Below are 17,129 nucleotides of genomic sequence, written 5' to 3'. Positions count from 1 at the left end.
ACAACAGAGAAAAAATCCACAAATAATTGTCGATTTTCTGTCTATTTTAGGGATGTTTGAACTTCATTATTTTTGTTTTAAGTGTTAATGTGTAAAAAAAAAAATCGATATATCATTACTCGTTAGTCTTTTTTTTTGACTATGTACTTAAAGCTAATATTGGCTAATTAAACCAGTCAGGCCCTAATAATATACCATTATTAAAAGTAGTTGGAACAAACTTATTACTTCAGGAGTGTGTATCAAACTGGTAGCCCTTTGCATTAATCAATACCAAAGAAGTAGCTCTTAGCTTCAAAATGGTTGATGCCCCCTGGCTTTTTGTTTTGTTTAATCAACAGAGTTGCTAGAAGAGCAGTATGAGTGTGTGGCAAGTTGTATACATTAATTTTACAAGTGATTCACTATGAGTAAATAAATATCCATAATATAATGAAAGAAAAACAGCAACAGTTCAGCACTCCTACCCAACAAACTCTTCATTACTGTACAGTATAACTTCATGAGATCAATACAAGAATACATATTTTAATGAACACTTTCTCAGCAGATAAGGGCATTATTGGCATGACTATTTGTTGCGTCTGTCATGTTTCTTGATAATATCAATGAGGTTATTTGTGTTCACTATTGTGTCACCAGGCCCCAACTTGGCTTGTTGTTTTTCTCTCCTCTGCTGCTCATGGAGGTGAGGTGAGTTGAGGAGCTGTGGCGGTAGGATGGTTCCTGTTGGTTTGACCCTATTAACCACCCCAAGGAACAGACGTTTATTGTTGTTGTTGAGAAAGGTGATGGCTGTTCCCCTGTGACCCAGACGGCCCGCTCTTCCCACCTAAACAGGAACAAATGTGTCTTGGTGCTATGCTGACTACAAATTAAGCAAAAATCTGTTTCTGCAAACCCACTAACCTGATGGACGTATTCATCCATGGTGTTTGGCATATCAAAGTTAACCACCACTCTAACATTAGCCAAGTCCAGTCCTCTGCCAAGCACACCTGTACTGATCACCACCTCAAAGTCACCATCCAGAAGCCCCTGAAGACACAAATGAACAAAAACAGCTTTTACATTAAACATTAAACCAGTATAAAATAACAATGCAACATGCGTATTGTACATCAATTTGTCTTTAACTTAGTAAAGACAGCAAACAGCACCAATTTTAATGGTGTAATGAACTACTAATTGGTAATCAAAAGAGACAGAAACAAATGATCAAGGATAGCGGGGTTGAATCCAGAGTAGACTGAGGCACAAACAATTATCCTCTCAACCTTGAGTGTTCTAGGTGACGCTGGCCTCACCTTGAGGATGCGGTTACGTTCCAACTGGCTCTTGTCAGAGTGGATTGCCACTGTATTAAGTCCGGTCACCTTGACAACAGCTTCACATAGCAGATCAGCACCAAGTTTACAATCTACAAACACTACCACTGGAGGTTGGTACAACTTATTGTCCTGTAAAATCAGAGAAAAAATGTTGTATAATGGATTAGAGAAAATAAATATAAAATTTATTATACCATATCATGATTAAATCAAGGATTTATTATTAACTCATTCACTGACATTGACGCCTATAGACGTCTAAAATTCATTTTAACTATTTCTATTAGTTTAACTTTTTTCCCCCACTTTTGTTAACAAGAGAATGAAAACCTTTTTTTTTGCACATTTAGAACAGATATAAAACGTGTTATTAATTGTGAAGTCATGCGATTAAATACAATAAAAACATTTAATCACCTGACACCCCTAATTTTTAATATTTTATTTTCTTTTTTAATCGTGAGTTAACTAGTAAAGTCATGTGATTAATTACAATTAAAAAATTTAATCACCTGATGCCCCTAATTTTTAATAATCTTTTCTTCTTTGAAAAAAAAAGATTTAAAAAAGAAAAGATTATTAAAAATGAGGCGATTAAAATTTGTCATAGTAATTAATCCCATCACTCCACTAGTTAACTCACAATTTTTTAAAAACAAAACAAAAACTCTAGGTTTTCATACTCATAACAAAAGTGGAAAAAATGTTAAACTAATAGAAATAGTTCAAATGAATTTTTGACGTCTTATAGCCGTCATTGGTAGCGAATGAGTTAATATTATTTTAGTTTTCTGAAGTGTTTTTCCCTGCACTATAAACATTAATTTGTGGTAAGGTGTAACCATGTGCATTGTGATATTATCCATCCATTCTCTAAAGCATTTGTAGGCTCAATAGGTGAGCCTATCCCAGCAAACTTTGGTTGATAGCCGGAATACACACTGGACCGTTCGCCAGTCAACCGAAGGTTTTGGGGCATTATTAAAAAATCATACACAAAAAATCATCAACAGTCTACAACTACAAAACTGCACTCACTCTAGAAATCAAGAAAATATTTTTTCTAATTTCTGCCAACTACCCAATGAACTGCGCTTTGATCAGGTTAGAACACAGTAAAATGTGTCATACATTTGCACAGATATGGACCCCTTATTTCACACATGTTCTAACCAACGCATTCCTTAAAAAAAATGTAGACTGTTCTTATAGTATGCTTAACAAATGGTCCAAGCATTACTGGGATTCCTGGAGTGCAGCCATGACTCGGGTCACACCCATTTCCTGTAGCCAGAGGCCAGAGCTGCAGCTGTGGGCGTCATTATATGGTCAAGACCAACCTACTGGATCTTTATGGTTAACAGACTAGCAATCATAATCCCATTAATCTACTATAAAATGAATGACTGTAATAAATGAATTTGATATTTTTTTCACAAATGCACATCTTTACAACCACTTGTGTACAGAACCTACATTGAGAATTTCAAACAGCTTCTTCTTTTTCGAGGGTTCCTCAACCCACAGTAGGATCTGTCTGACGTTGGCGCAGGGCTGGTTCTTCTCTCCTACAGCAATACGGATCGGATCACGCACCAGTCGGGCCGCCAGCTCCTCTGTCCCTGTCGGGATGGTGGCTGAGGCCAGTAGGGTTTGGTGATCTTCAGCGACCTGCTCTAAAATCTCTAGTACCTGCTGCTGGAAGCCCATCTTTAGCATAGTGTCAACCTGCAGAATATATCACAACACAATATGATAGGACACTTAATGGTCTTGGTAGCCAGTTGCTGTCTTTAGTCAGAGCTCCATAGTATCAGTCATACCTCATCAACGACAACAATCCTCACTTTATCCAGGTGTACAGCTTTCTGCTTTAAAATCTCGAGGAGTCGCCCTGGTGTTGCTATGACGATCTACAAATGAATGAAACAACGAAAACATTTCAATGTCAAACAATTTTTGACATGTACATTCTTTCGATGAGATGAGGATTGTTGTAGAAAGTTGAATTGAATACTTTAATGCTGCTCTTGAGACGGTGGAGCTGAGGGGGGAGAGGCATGCCGCCCACCAGCAGGGCAGTTCTCATATTAGGAAGGCCAATCACCAGCTCTTTAGCCTGTCTTTCTATCTGTATGGCCAGTTCTCTGGTGGGGGTCAGGATGAGTGCCACCGGGCTTCCCACACTTTGAGTTTGTTCCTTAAAGAGAAGATATATGTACACTTTTTAAATTGACTATTGACATAGCTGACGTTGAGTGCGGGTGGAGTGTATCTTGCACTGGTTCTATTAACAATCACATATTCTATTAACACTCACATATGGTATTTTAGAGACATTGCACACTCACATATGGTAATTTAGTGTTTTCAATGAACCTAACATGCATGTGTGTGTGAGAAAACACAAACACACATGGGGAGAACATGCAAACTCCACACATGGGAAGAAGAAATTCCAACTCAGGTCTCCTAACTGTGAGGCACATGTCCTAACAATTATTCCAACGTGCTGCCAAGTATATTAGTAACTTATTGCCAATACAAACTGAATGAAATAATGAGTTACTTTACCTTCATGGCCCTCAGGACAACTGGCAGGAGAAAGGCTACAGTCTTCCCTGACCCTGTGTCAGCACTTGTGATCACATCCCTGCCGGTGAGACCAACGGGCAGCATCTGCATCTGCACTGGTGTGGGGACATCATAGCTGGCTAACTTCAAGTTCGCATTAAGAGTAGGAGGAAAGCCGCAGTGCTCAAATTCTATGATTGGTCTCTTTACATCTGTCCCCTGGGTTTCAATGCCCAGCTCTTGTTTAATATGCTGCACCTGCTCATCAGTTAGCCCTGATATGAACAAATCCTCCTTATAGGAATAGTTTGAATAGAATGTTTTTATAGAAGCTGTAGGAAGTTCAGCTTGAGGACTTTCGTGGTGTCTATGTGTGTCTTTTTGATTAAACAACGATTCTGCCCCAGTCCCTAACCCCATTTGGATCAAGTGCCGGGCTTTGCATTCGAGACTGCAAACATCGCTGTCAGTCCTGTCACAGATGTACTCTCCATAGCGACCACACATTACACAGATAGGCTCTCCTGGCTCGGCCCATCTCTGATTCTTTTTGAATGATTTTACTGGTTCCTCCTCTTCTTCAGTACCACTTGAAGAACACTCCTGCCCCTCTTGTAATGGGATCTCAACGACAGCAACAGGGGTTTCGCCTGCTTTTATTGTGGTATCTTCAACTTTGCAGTCTTTGAGCTCTTGGTGAACATGCAGCGTAGAACCTTCTTCAACTTTGTCCAGATCCTGATCAGCGTGACGTTTATGCTTCTTCAAAACAAGGTTTGCGTCGTCTGCCGGTCTCTTCACTTTAAGGGCTCTTGGCATAAACATTTTACGGGCTATTAATCTGGGAACACAGACACGCAACCAAGCATGATGTTAGCGAAATGTATATATCAAAGGTAATTTGTGGACTTCCTATCTTTGAGCACGAGTTGTATCAGTTTACTCGAGAATAAATTAAGACATATACAGTGGTAACTTATTTCTTACTCTTACTACGAGACCACAGTATCATATGAAATATCGTGTGATGCTGCTGGAGTGGCCAATCTCGATGATCGCACAGCAGGAGAAAATAACACGTTAAAATGAATGTCAACATTTTGTTATGAAAAAAAAAAAATACGAACCTGCAACGTAAAAAGGCATCTTCAAATATATAACACGATGAGAACGCCGAAATGTTTCTGCCTTTCAAAACAAGCACGACAAAGTCGCATAATAATGACGTAATGACCTACCTTAGGATCCTGGGAACTGTAGTTCATAAACGGTACCTGCGCTGCTTTTGGCAGTCAAGTCAAAAAAGTTCTGTCTATAGAAAAGAACAATGCAAGCCATGATTTTTATATGATTCATTTAAACATCAGATCATATTACATAGATAGATAGATAGATATTCCCGATTACACAAAACATAGGAACAACCATCAAAAGAAAAAAGGAAACAATACAAAAATAAAATAAAGGACAAATACAAAAGCAATTGCAATCTTAGCCCGAATAAAAGTAGACAGAGATTGAATGTGTTCCCAATATTGGTCACTAATAAATAATAATGGTATGAATATAGTCCAATTTCCACCTCAGTAGTCAAATAGCTAGTACCAGTATTGTAATAAAGTAATGTGGATATGTAATGATAATATGTTGCTGAATGAAATAGACGAGTATGTATTTAGTATGCATGCACAGATATATTGCACATTAGAATAATATTGATTGTACATGTAAATCACATGTATACATTATTTCACAGTGTCAAGGAGTATCATATGTGGCGGCTATTGCTCAGGGTGTAGAGACGGTCGTTCAGTAACCAGAAGGTCGGCTGTTCGATCCCCGCTCTCCCCAAGCCATGTATCATTGTGTCCTTGGGCAAGGCACTTTACACTCATTGCCTCCAGTGCTACTCACACTAATGTATGGAAGGTGTGAATGTTTGGTGGTGGTCGGAGGGGCCGTAGGCGCACACTGGCAGCCACGCCTCCGTCAGCCTGCTCCAGGGCAGCTGTGGCTACTTAAGTACCTTACCGTCACCACAGTGTGAATGTGACGTGCATGAATAATGTATCCATTCCATTGTAAAGCATCTTTGAGCGTCTAGAAAAGCGCTATATAAATCCGATGCATTATTATCATAAGTGACTGATGATGAATGGTATAAAAGATTATCTGAAGGTAATTAAACCATACAGTATGTGTGCCACTATTACTGTACTATCAGTCAGTCCATTCTGTATTTTCTTGTTAATTTAGTTAATTTAGTCTAGTGTTTCCAAACATGGCACACAAGACTGTGGTGGTTCACACAATTTGACAGAAATTAATGTGTATTAATAAAGAATATTGATATGTTAATTAATACAACGACTATGACAGGCAGAACAATTACGGTCAGTACTCTTTTATAACGAATTTTATAAAGACTTGGGAAAGACTGGTTTAAAATACGCAGGGAAAAAGTATTGTATGCAATTTTTCAGACTTTTCATGAAAGCACCGTTCGCGCATGCGCACTACACCCAATTTGGGTGCAGAGGTTGGCTGGAGCGTGGTTGGAAAGGCTCGCCGCTGCAGGGAGGGAAACCGCACCACGACACTAGCGTTATGAAAAGCGAGTTAAAGACAAATATATTTTTCACAATAACACATGGACAGGAAAGGTAGAATTCCTTCAGATCTATCAAAGAATGGAAACCGTCACATTTCCGACCCAAATGAAGAACACTTTTCCCTGTGAAATTCAAGGAAAGCGACCCTGCTGCTTTGTGCGAAGCTCGTCTCATCTGATGAATGGATGAAAAACACATCGATTCATTTTGTCAACGAGAGACAGTAACCCCTTCCAACACGCGGTTCCGTTTTTTTTTCTTGTTTTTTTCATTTGACAGCTACTCATTGTTTTCCATCGAATTCCACTCGCGTGATGCTTTGGCGCTGCTTTGCTGTGAAGGACTGAAGAAAACGACTGCGTGGAAATATGGGTGAAGTTCAGGACGTAAATAATGCGAAGAAGGTCTTCGTTGCTCCAGCTATCAAGTCTTTTGAACACTATGATTTCTCCCGGGCTAAAATCAGTTGCAGTCTTTCATGGCTTCTCTCTAAAGCATATGGGAGCGGTAGGTATCAGCTACCTATACCTGCATCATTGTTTTTGTTGTAGTCCTGGCCATTTCAGCAACATCCATCTGCAATGTAATCGTTGTATGTTTTTATATCACTAAAACAACAAAGAACTAACATACAGAGTATATTTGTTTATATTACCCGTGCCACCTTGACAGGTAATTCCTTTGTCCTCGTAGATGCATCTTGCGGATCATTCTAACTGTGGGATGGAGAAAGACAACGTAATTTACAAGATTAGATAAATGCAATTCCCTGAGTGGTTTAGAGTGATCGATTTGTTACAGTCTATGTGATGGTAACTCAGGGTAGAGTGTCAAGGAGTAACCTTGAAATCACTACACACATCTCATACTTGAACAGTTAAAAAAACATCATTATGTGCAGCTGGTAAATAAAATAAGGTTTATTACAGACGGTGTTACTCAATTAAGGAGCTTTATGGAGAGCACGCATTATACTGGATATGTAAATAAATTGTAGGCTTCTTAGCATGACCAATGCACATTTTGAATAGTAATGGTAATGGCTAATTATGAGGTTGTTGTATATCCAAATATTCAGAGTTATGACCCTGATAAGGTACAGAATATTCACCTAATGCAAAAAGGATTCATCTCAATTAAATATACTTTGTGCTACATTATGTATTTAGCTTCGGTAGTCCATTATATTTTCACAAAAGCATGGCTGTTCTGCTGTCCTCTCACAATGACAAGTTTCATGATGAGAAAATATTTGGCCTTTACATAGGCTACCTGCAGAAAAAAACAAGTTAAATAAAAACAATTGTAGGAACACTGCTATCCACTCTTGGCTTGCAGATGTTCAGTGCATATTCAATCAGCACTGAATGAAATGGGGTAATTCCAAAAATATAGCCCTCCAGAGACTGTGAGCGAGCGAGCGAGTAGGTTTGCTGTATATCTAGATCTCAGCCTACGCTTTTCTGTTCTGAATGCTTCTCATGCACCTTTCTTACTGCATCCATGCAGGGGTGCTGTGTAGTCAACACAAGCCTGATTTTTCAAACTGATGCAAAATATTTAAATGCAGACTAAAACCTGGGTAACAAAGTGCTATTCAGTATTTTAAATGGCTTTCTTCTTCTTAGCCAACATGCAAAAAAAAAGAAGGTGTTTGGATAAGTAGAAACAAAATAAAATTGTTATTCGTTCAGTAATTGAATGCTAAGAAATGCTGAAAGGAACAAGTATAATGTTTATCATGCCCACTGGATGGGAACAAAATCCACATTAGAGCATTAAAGTGAACATTTTTGTTTTCTCATTTCGTAGGCTGCTATGCTAAGCTTATCTGGAGCAAATTGGGATTCAGTTTGGTCAACACCCTGAACCAGGCCACCAACTTGAATTGGTTATATGAAGCCATTTATCATAACTCTGCTTTGACTTCTGCTTACTTGTAGATGGGACATGAGGGAATATATAAACTTTTACGATTACTGTATCACATGACATGAATGTAAATGCTAAAATCTTTCGAGCAAAGAAGGCTGTATTTCTGTATTGACAAAGAGTCCATCTGTAGATGACCTTATTGACAGTGGTCATGAGGAGGTGATTCATCGACTGACTGACTGGCTGACTGCTTAAATGTGTTGTGTTGAGGAGTGTAGGCAATTGGTTTGGGTCATTTCCAGATGGTCTCTGCAAAATTAATTTGTACACCAATTCCTTCGGTGCTGATCTTGGTTTTGATTAACATTCCTAATAGTCTTTTCATTTTTGTCTGAGATTTCAAAAGTCACTGAATGCATGATTGGGGCCTAAGCCTTTCCCCTTGAATCTTTAATCTTATTTTGTTACCGTGGAAGAATCCTGTTTTGTGGGCAAAATGAAATCTTATCCATGAATGTGTACACAAACACACAAAACACAAAGACACATGCACAAAAACAGCATCTCTTTTTGATGAGACAGGGTGTTCCCAGGGAGATGAATGTTGTAGCGATACAGACTAGATGAATCGATAGAGTGGTGCTCCTCCTGCGGTTGCCATAGTAACATTCCAGGTTCATCCACATATGCCCATGTGAAGTCACTGCCAAGGCTTGGCAAGGGACAATGAAAAAGGGCAGTCAAAATATTGCCAGAGAATCTGTGCACTGGTGTGAATTGGTCAAGCTTTGTGGCAAATTATTGTTTTTAACTCTTTGACTGCCAAAAACGTTAAATGACGTTATGACGTTTAGTAAAAACCTACGGAGGGCCGCCAAGGACGTTAAAAGACGTTCTCCAATTTATTTATTTATTTTTTGGGAAACGGGTGGAGGAAAGCCTTGGCCAGCTGTGGTGAAAGTTTCAAGCAGATCTAGTTAGCCTAATGACTATGTTTGGCCCCTAGATGGCAGCAATGACTCTCTTTTGACAAGATTGGGTAGGCGTCAGTAGAAGACGTGAGGCGGAGCTAGATGGCTGAGGAAGCGAACAATGGCGACCGGTTGCAAGCAGCTCACACTTGGGAATTTTTTTCAAAGACGAAAGGCATCGACCAACGCTAAAGAGCACATTGATGACGACGATGATCATCATCGATGATGATGATGGTGACTCCGAGGTTGACGCCGAAGTTGGAAGCGCTGACGCGGCGGCTATGACGACGTCATAAAGGTTCACGGGCTAGCGATGCTAACACCGGAAAACGCGGAGCACAACCGAGCACGCTCAGGCGGACGTTCAATCGGACGACGAAGAGTGCCCCGAGTCCAATGCATATTCATCGGAGTAGTGGGTACAGTCTGCTACTTGCTATTCCCGGGAAAAAAAGGCCGTCAAGAAAGTGTAACGTCTGCACGCGAAACGGACAATCGAAGTGAAACGTATCTGTTGTGCAAATCCTGCTCCGTCTCCTTGCACGCAGGGCAGTGTTACAAAAAGAAAAACTGTATTTGAAACATCCACATAATTGTAAATAGTACCACAGTTGCACACATTTGTAAATAGTTTGCGAAATTGTTTTGTCAAATTGTTACACTGTTGAATGGAAATAAACGTATTTTGCAATCTAAAAACACTTTTTCATTGTTGGTGGTGGTGTATTACAGAAGTGAAGCACTATTTAGGTGTTTGTGGCATCATTCATGGACAAAAAGAAGTGTACAATTCACTAGAGTGCATGAAATAACATTATTTCACAAAAAACTCTTTTTCTCCGCTTTTTTTTTTAAAACAGAGCATTTCGGTGAAACTAACCATTTTCTATTGTTGATTACTGAAGAACGGAATAAGGTAGAAACAAACTTTTTTTTCTGATGAAAGATGACAGTTCAATCTTTCATTTGGTAGTATGTGTGTTTCCATAGTCCAAACACAACATTTTTTGTGGACCTTGAAAGATCAGTCAAAATGCTTAAATCAGCTGGCACTGGCGACATCCCGTTTCTGAAAACGTCTGGCAGTCAAAGAGTTAATTGCATCAGATAAAAAAAAAATTATATTCTTAGTCTGATTATTCCAATTTCCTCCCATTTGTGAAACAGACAGCATCCCAGCAGACATGAAAGAGCCCTTCTACACAGACCAGTACGAGCAGGAGCACCTAAAACCTCCTGTAGCCAGTCTCCTGCTGTCTGCTGACCTCTACTGCCGGGCCGCCAGCCTCATCTTGAAGAACCATCCTGACGAGCCTCTGCTGGGCCACGATGCCGTCATTCAGGCTTTGGCCCAGCGAGGTCTCTATGTCACTGACCACGATAGAATTGTCACTGAGAAGAACCTTGGAAAGAGGCCTCTGCAAATGGTAGGAGCATTTTTAGCATTTCAAAGATTTTGGAAGTTTTCAGCTGTTCGTGTTTATTTATATACGTATAATGTAAGAATTCATAATGATGACTGTTAAGCAGGGATTGAGCATCCTTGTTAGTTTGTATCTGTGTCTCAATAGGAGGCTTTACTGCTTCAATGAGCTGCAAGTTGCTGTGTGCTAGAAACGATTAACACACAGTATGCCCGCAGTCTGTTTGCAGACTCTTGCTGTTTTTAATTTCTTTTCTATGCTAATTAAAAAGTTATTTAAGTTCTGCTGGAACTTCAGTAAGACAACACATTATAGCTGCTATATCCCTAAAAACGGAACTCTTGCACGCCTATTTTGAAGGGAATGAGAGGAGTCGCTTTCATTGGCTGTGATTCAAGTCGGGCCGACCATTTCTCACTGCGGCAATCTGCGTGCCTATGCGAAAATACCAACACTCGGTGTAGCCCGCTTGTGCGCACAGTTAGACCTCATTTCGGTCCAGACTTGCACAAAGCACGAATATAGCCCCTTGAAATGCTGGACAAAGTGAAGAAGAAAATGGATGGATTTCTCATGCAATTTTAATCATACCCTCTTTTGCTGAGTTCTTCCCATTTCTCATTTCTCGCTGGACATTCTCTGTTTGGCTTCCCCCCATCCGCTGTTCTATCCATTCCCAACATTATTCTCATCTTCCTTTGATGAAGCAGTGGTTTGTCCTGTGCTGTCAGGTCAAAGCTGCCCGCCTTTCACCATGCACTTACATTTTCATTTGATCTGATTGGATAAGCCTTGCTGATAGTGCCTAGTTTCTTACTTTTTTGTTTCTTTTTGCTTTTGACCCTTGGTTTGCCGTTTGGTTGTTAGACTTCATCATACCCGCCTATCATGGCTTCTCCAATCAGCCCCGTTTCCATTTGTGTCCTTGTGCAAGTGTGCCTTGTTAGTCAGTGTGTATTTACTGTGCTATTTTTGTTGAGGTTTTTTCCGGTTGCCATTTGTGATGAGTATGTGCTCCATTTGCATTTCTTGGTTCTCCTATACTTAAGCATTTTTGAAATTGAAGACATTTTGAGTTTCCTGACTATATTCTTACCTGCCGTTCTGCATCTTTGTCCGCCTGTCTCAGCCTCTACACTGGATGTATCACCAGCAAAATAGTAAAAACACACACCGCCACAGACCAACTAGATGGGCAGGACACAAAAGGAGGGTGAAATCTGATTTCTTAAGACCAGTGTTGGGCAGTAACTAGTTACTAGTAACGCACTGCTGTAACTTAGTTACTTTTTACAATAACTAATACTCTAGCGCATTTCTTTTTTAAATACAGTAACTCAGTTACAGTTACAATATGCTTCAATTATTCAATTTAATAACTTAATTGTGTGACACTCGTGAGGATAAGTGGTTCAGAATCAAATAATGAATGGATGGCTGCTGTGTACTGTACTACTTCCTGTTTACAATGGCTTGCCGCTGCCGTACTAACGAAGAAGACGCATTGTGGGCGGGTATCGAATTCGGCAGTCATGGAGAGTCAAGGCTAGCGCAAGACGAGTTTTTCGACATGGAAATACGCTCATTACTTTACTTTAGTTGAGCATAAAGGAACAGTGTATGTTTTTTTTTAAAGTAACTAAAGAGTTAATTTTAATAAATACTTTTGTTTGAATAATCATCAGAGTAATTGAGTTACTTTTAACCCGTGGGCAGTATTTTATTTTGAAACGGCTTGGTCAGAACCAACAAAAAGCCCAAAAATGGTCACAATAACGCCTAGGGGTTAATAGGAAGTAACTGTAACTAGTTACTATTTTTTAGTAACGAGCACAACGATTCTGAAGACTCAAGTGAGCAAAAACAACAACAGCAAAGCACTAGTTGTTCAAGGGCAAAAAGCAGTACAGTAAGTCGCAATTAACATTCATTTCATTTAGGGATGCACAATAATATCGGCAATTATCGACCGATTTGACATCAAACAGATAAACCAGATAATAAAGAACTCCGTCGATAATAATAGACTTCCCACGCTGGTCCATCTGTTGTGGTTGTGGCTCAAGTTGTGCCCAACTCCTAAACCCCTCCCCTCTCCTATGGTAGTGTCGCATATTTGTGATGTCATAATGCGCGCGACCTCGTGTTCACAGACGATGTGTCTCCCCAAAATGTTACCTTCACAGTGTAAAACATGACTTTTTTGTTTTGGCAAACTCAAAATGAGTTACTAGTTGTCTTTGAAGCAGAGTTATCAAAATTCAACTTCATGGTGCTTTACACAATGTTTCAATTATCCGCTTACTTATCGACATCGGCACTTTCTAAATGATTGGTTTATTGTATCGGTTGCAGCAATAGCATTATTATGCATCCCTAAATTCATTACATTGTTTGCTGTGATGACACTTTTTGAGACCGTTATTTAAATGACCTGCTGTGCATGACCATGACAGCGCAGGTGAGTTGGCATTTATAATTTACACGCCTACTCAGCATTTGACCTGGTTGGTTTGCTGACTTCAAATGTTCTAACTTAGGTCTGCAGTAGTCTGATGATTCTGATCACTGTTATGGAGCACTCTGGATAAAATAAAAAAAAAACATTACAAATAAGCAACTTTTGCATGATTGCTCAAGTGCGTAACTCAGCATCCTCTTATACTGCTGCTGATGTTTTAGTCAACTCGTCACGTATTGTAGCTAACAAGGACTGACGTTTCAAAGCTGATTTTGTCTGATTTTGCATGATTCAGCCCATTCATCTTTACTCGGCCATGTGAGAGAGACCAAGACATGAAGATGTGCGTGTGAAGTATCTAAATCAAATTTCCTCTCAGATGCTACGGTGCATGTCAGGAAGAAAGAGGGTGGTTGCCCACATTAAAGCATGTGACAAAAGTTTGGTGGCTAAATTTGAAATGCTATGTGATCAACTTTGTTTTTAAATATTAAAACCATCCATCCATCTACCGCTTGGTCAATTTGGTTAAAACCGAATAATCATATAATATTAAATATAAATAAATAAATCATATTAAATACTTTTTCAATCATTATCATCCATTGTGTGAACCGTTTATCCACACTAGGGTTGCAAGCATGCTTTGGGCGAGAGGTGAGGTACATTCTGAATTTGGTCTCCAGCAACTCTCAAACAGACAAACAACCATTCACGGACAGAAGTTGTGATGGTATGTCGTGCAATGTCTTTATTTTAAATGACTTCATACTGACAACTATGATGAGCAACAAAAAAAAGAGAGAAAGTGGTCGGATGAATATAAGGTGTTCCACAGGGATCAATTTTGGGGCCTCTGCTGTTTTCATTGTATCTGTTGCCTGAAGGATTATAATATATTTTGTAATCTTTTGCGTGTTCAAATAAATCAAAGATGAGATTCCTGTGAAGAGGGTCCTTGCAAGGTTGATTTATTACAGAGATCTCTGGTCACACAAATGCATATCACCAAAGCAGTGTCATCCAAGAATGTGTGTCCTCTATTGCCCACACAGCCTTTTTATTCAAAACATCAGGAAACGCCTCTGTCATCCCGTGAGGTACAGAATGAGTTTGCATTTTGCCAGTAAACTAGATCGTCCTTGAACTTTCACATTTAGACAAAACAGGTTCTCAGTATGCTAGATTGAACTTGGACTTTCACATTTAGACAAAACAGGTTCTCAGTATGCTAGATTGAACTTTCTCAAACAGGACAAAGAAAGGGAATTTAGACAAAACAAGATAACAGATAGGTTAAGGTCGAGTTGTATTCAGTTTGACATTATTACACCTGCTCTACACATCTATAACTAAATTCAAAATGGTTAAAATATAAAATAAAGAATTAAAAATGTTAACAATGTTAACATGCCCCTGGGTTCCAGCGTTTTAAACAGCGGTGATTGTTTTAAAGTGCTCTATAAATTTAGAGTTTCTCCCAGCATCCTAACTGCATGATTTGCAATCCCAAATTGAGCAATGGAACACTTCCTTCAGATGCATGGAGATGAACACAAAGCTTATTTCTGAATTGAAGGTGTGAAGAAAGTTAGATTCGATGAAAAGGCCTGTTCATTTTGTTCACCAGTAAACCATATACCTGTCTTAAATTTGAAAAAAAAAATCATTTTGTTTTTCAATAACAAAATGAACATAGGAAACTGGTGTGGTTCAGTACATCCTAGAAGGATAAAGAATAAAAAAAAGCACTTATTTATAGTCTTCAATTAACCCACACAGATGCAGGCAAACTTCACACAGGAAGGCCAGAGAATATAATTTAATATTATAATTATTCAATTAATTATAAGAGACATTTAGACACCCCACACTTGACCAAATCTGGTTCCTTGCCCAATAAATACCTAAGAGAGGAAACATTGAAGAAGTGCACTGGGTGACTAACACATTTTCATTTACAGATGAGTCTGTGTAACTGCGTTGCCTTGGAAACGGTGAGACGAGGACCACGTCAATACAAAAAGGTCACATAATTGGGATGATGAACGATAGCTCCATGTTCGATCAACATTCGTAGGAGTGTTTTAAAAGACTTATTTTCAAACCCAACTGCAAGCTCTCTACACAGAGGCGTATATAAACGCATTCGTTCTTTGGCATTCATCCATGTACGTTTTATCTGATTTTGATCTTTGCTTGAGTTGCTTCAGCAGCTGGAATGGTTAATGGCTTTGCTTGCAGGCATCCAAACAGATGTAACTAGAAATCAACAAGTTCTGCTCTCCGTCTTCTTTCATTGCTCGTTGTCTCTGCTATGGATTTCTTCAACAGAAATGTAACTGACATTCTAATTTCATTTTTATACATCAATATCTAATATATGAATAGATTGTGGACATGTCTATGTTAGTCACTTGAAATTGTACCAGACATATGATTATGAAAATTTATCAAGACGTTGTCATGGTGATGATCCATGTTTTCACATACTGACAAACGTTGAATTCCAGAGTAATATTTGACAAAGAAATGGAAATTAGTCACTGCTGAAAAAAAAAAAGCCCCACCATGTATGGTTTCACATCTACTTTATAGGCTAAATGCTGCAGCGTGTGACTGTATCAGAAAACCCATAAAACTGACTAACTTTAGGAAATGCTTTTCAAATAGGGGTGGAAATCTTTGAATGTCTCATGATTCGATTCCGATCTTTGGGCCTGCGATTCGATTCAGAATCGATTTTCCGATTAAGAACGATTTATTTATTTTTTTCAAAATGATTTGATTGACAATGATTTTTGCTTCAATCTATGGATGTGCAAGGAATCGTAATGATCTACTCCAGTCGGACTCGCTAATGCTAATTAGCTCGCTACTCGCGGCACTTTTATCACTCAAAAGAACAGCTCCACGCTGAAAATAAAAACTTTTATTGGAAAAACTTGATTGTGACTTTTTCCTTCTACTCTCTAATGTGGCTACAATTTAACAGTGTATTAGACCGCATGGAACCACACTGCCCCTCAGTGGCTAAACCGGGTACAACATGAACAGCGCTCCAAATAAAGGCACACACAGACAAAGGCAAGGCAGTATAAAACAATTGAAATAAAATCGATTTTAGGACCTTTAAAATCTATTCTGTATCGTACTAAATGAGAATTACGATTCTTATGAGAAGTTGCATCCGGTGTGTACTATATAGTTGTCATTAAAGCTATGATGATATATAATGCCTCTAAGCACGCACTTCCCCATATCATAATTTTGTATTTCTTTTGACTGATATTCAGTTTAATTTGACATGGAAGAGAGATAAACGCGTTTCTTTCTGCTCGTCTCCATCTCTGCTGCTTCCATCACACTATTGAGAAGGCGATGCGTTTCCATGGTAACGCTCCAGTGCGTGGGGGTGTTGTTTGTAAGAGTGGGTGGGTGGTTTGCGAGAGTGGGGAGTGCTCATGCTTGCACATGTCGTATGTTCAGTGCGTATGACGGGGGAGGATTCTGGCATGCGGAATTCTTGACAAACACTACGTAGATGATAGAATCGAGGCTGGGCGGAACACGCAAGCCAAAAATCATTTGCCTCAACATTAAACTGACGTCCACTGCCCTTATTAGTTGATCCTGCAATTATTCTTTTTTTTTTTTTCTTTGGAGAGCTCAGTATTGTTCATTCGATTTGGCATGTCATCATTGCTCTCCTTTTTTTTATATATATATTTTTATATATATATATATATATATATATATGTATATATATATATATATGTATATATATATATATATATATATGTATATGTGTTTTTTATTTTTTTATTTTTATTTTTATTTTTTATTATTATTATTTTTTTTTTATCCTGCAATTATTC

The 17,129-nt window shown here is 38.9% G+C and overlaps 2 protein-coding genes across 5 annotated transcripts in view; one reads left to right on the top strand and one right to left on the bottom strand.

Annotated features, from left to right (window-relative positions):
- Positions 1-298: 298 nt before the first annotated feature.
- On the bottom strand, positions 299-5,149 carry ddx59 (DEAD (Asp-Glu-Ala-Asp) box polypeptide 59). Its single transcript, XM_077585231.1, has 8 exons — positions 5,033-5,149; positions 3,906-4,746; positions 3,349-3,531; positions 3,155-3,244; positions 2,808-3,059; positions 1,308-1,460; positions 910-1,038; positions 299-832 (listed from the first exon to the last, which is right to left on the bottom strand). The coding sequence occupies exons 2-8, from the start codon at positions 4,728-4,730 to the stop codon at positions 572-574; spliced, it is 1,893 nt and encodes a 630-aa protein (XP_077441357.1). The 5' UTR covers positions 4,731-4,746; positions 5,033-5,149; the 3' UTR covers positions 299-571.
- Positions 5,150-6,442: 1,293 nt separating this feature from the next.
- The window catches only part of camsap2a (calmodulin regulated spectrin-associated protein family, member 2a), a 51,397-nt gene continuing 40,710 nt past the window's right edge, over positions 6,443-17,129 (top strand). For all 4 annotated transcript variants that reach the window (XM_077583739.1, XM_077583737.1, XM_077583738.1 and 1 more), the window contains exons 1-2: positions 6,443-7,024; positions 10,534-10,793. In XM_077583739.1, coding sequence (XP_077439865.1) covers positions 6,886-7,024; positions 10,534-10,793 — 399 coding nt within the window. In that variant the 5' untranslated portion in view covers positions 6,443-6,885. The remainder of the gene's footprint in view (positions 7,025-10,533; positions 10,794-17,129) is intronic.

This window comes from Vanacampus margaritifer, chromosome 13 (genome assembly GCF_051991255.1).
Source record: "Vanacampus margaritifer isolate UIUO_Vmar chromosome 13, RoL_Vmar_1.0, whole genome shotgun sequence".
NCBI lineage: Eukaryota > Metazoa > Chordata > Actinopteri > Syngnathiformes > Syngnathidae > Vanacampus > Vanacampus margaritifer.
This window is presented reverse-complemented; position numbering and strand designations above follow the sequence as displayed.

Excerpts from the sequence above, each read along its gene's own strand:
- ddx59 (XM_077585231.1), bottom strand. The coding sequence starts at position 4,730 with ATGTTTATGCCAAGAGCCCTTAAAGTGAAGAGACCGGCAGACGACGCA. Across the intron at positions 1,039-1,307 it reads AACGTAACCGCATCCTCAAG|GGGCTTCTGGATGGTGACTT; the intron begins GTGAGGCCAGCG and ends TTGTGTCTTCAG. Across the intron at positions 833-909 it reads TGGATGAATACGTCCATCAG|GTGGGAAGAGCGGGCCGTCT; the intron begins GTTAGTGGGTTT and ends GTTCCTGTTTAG.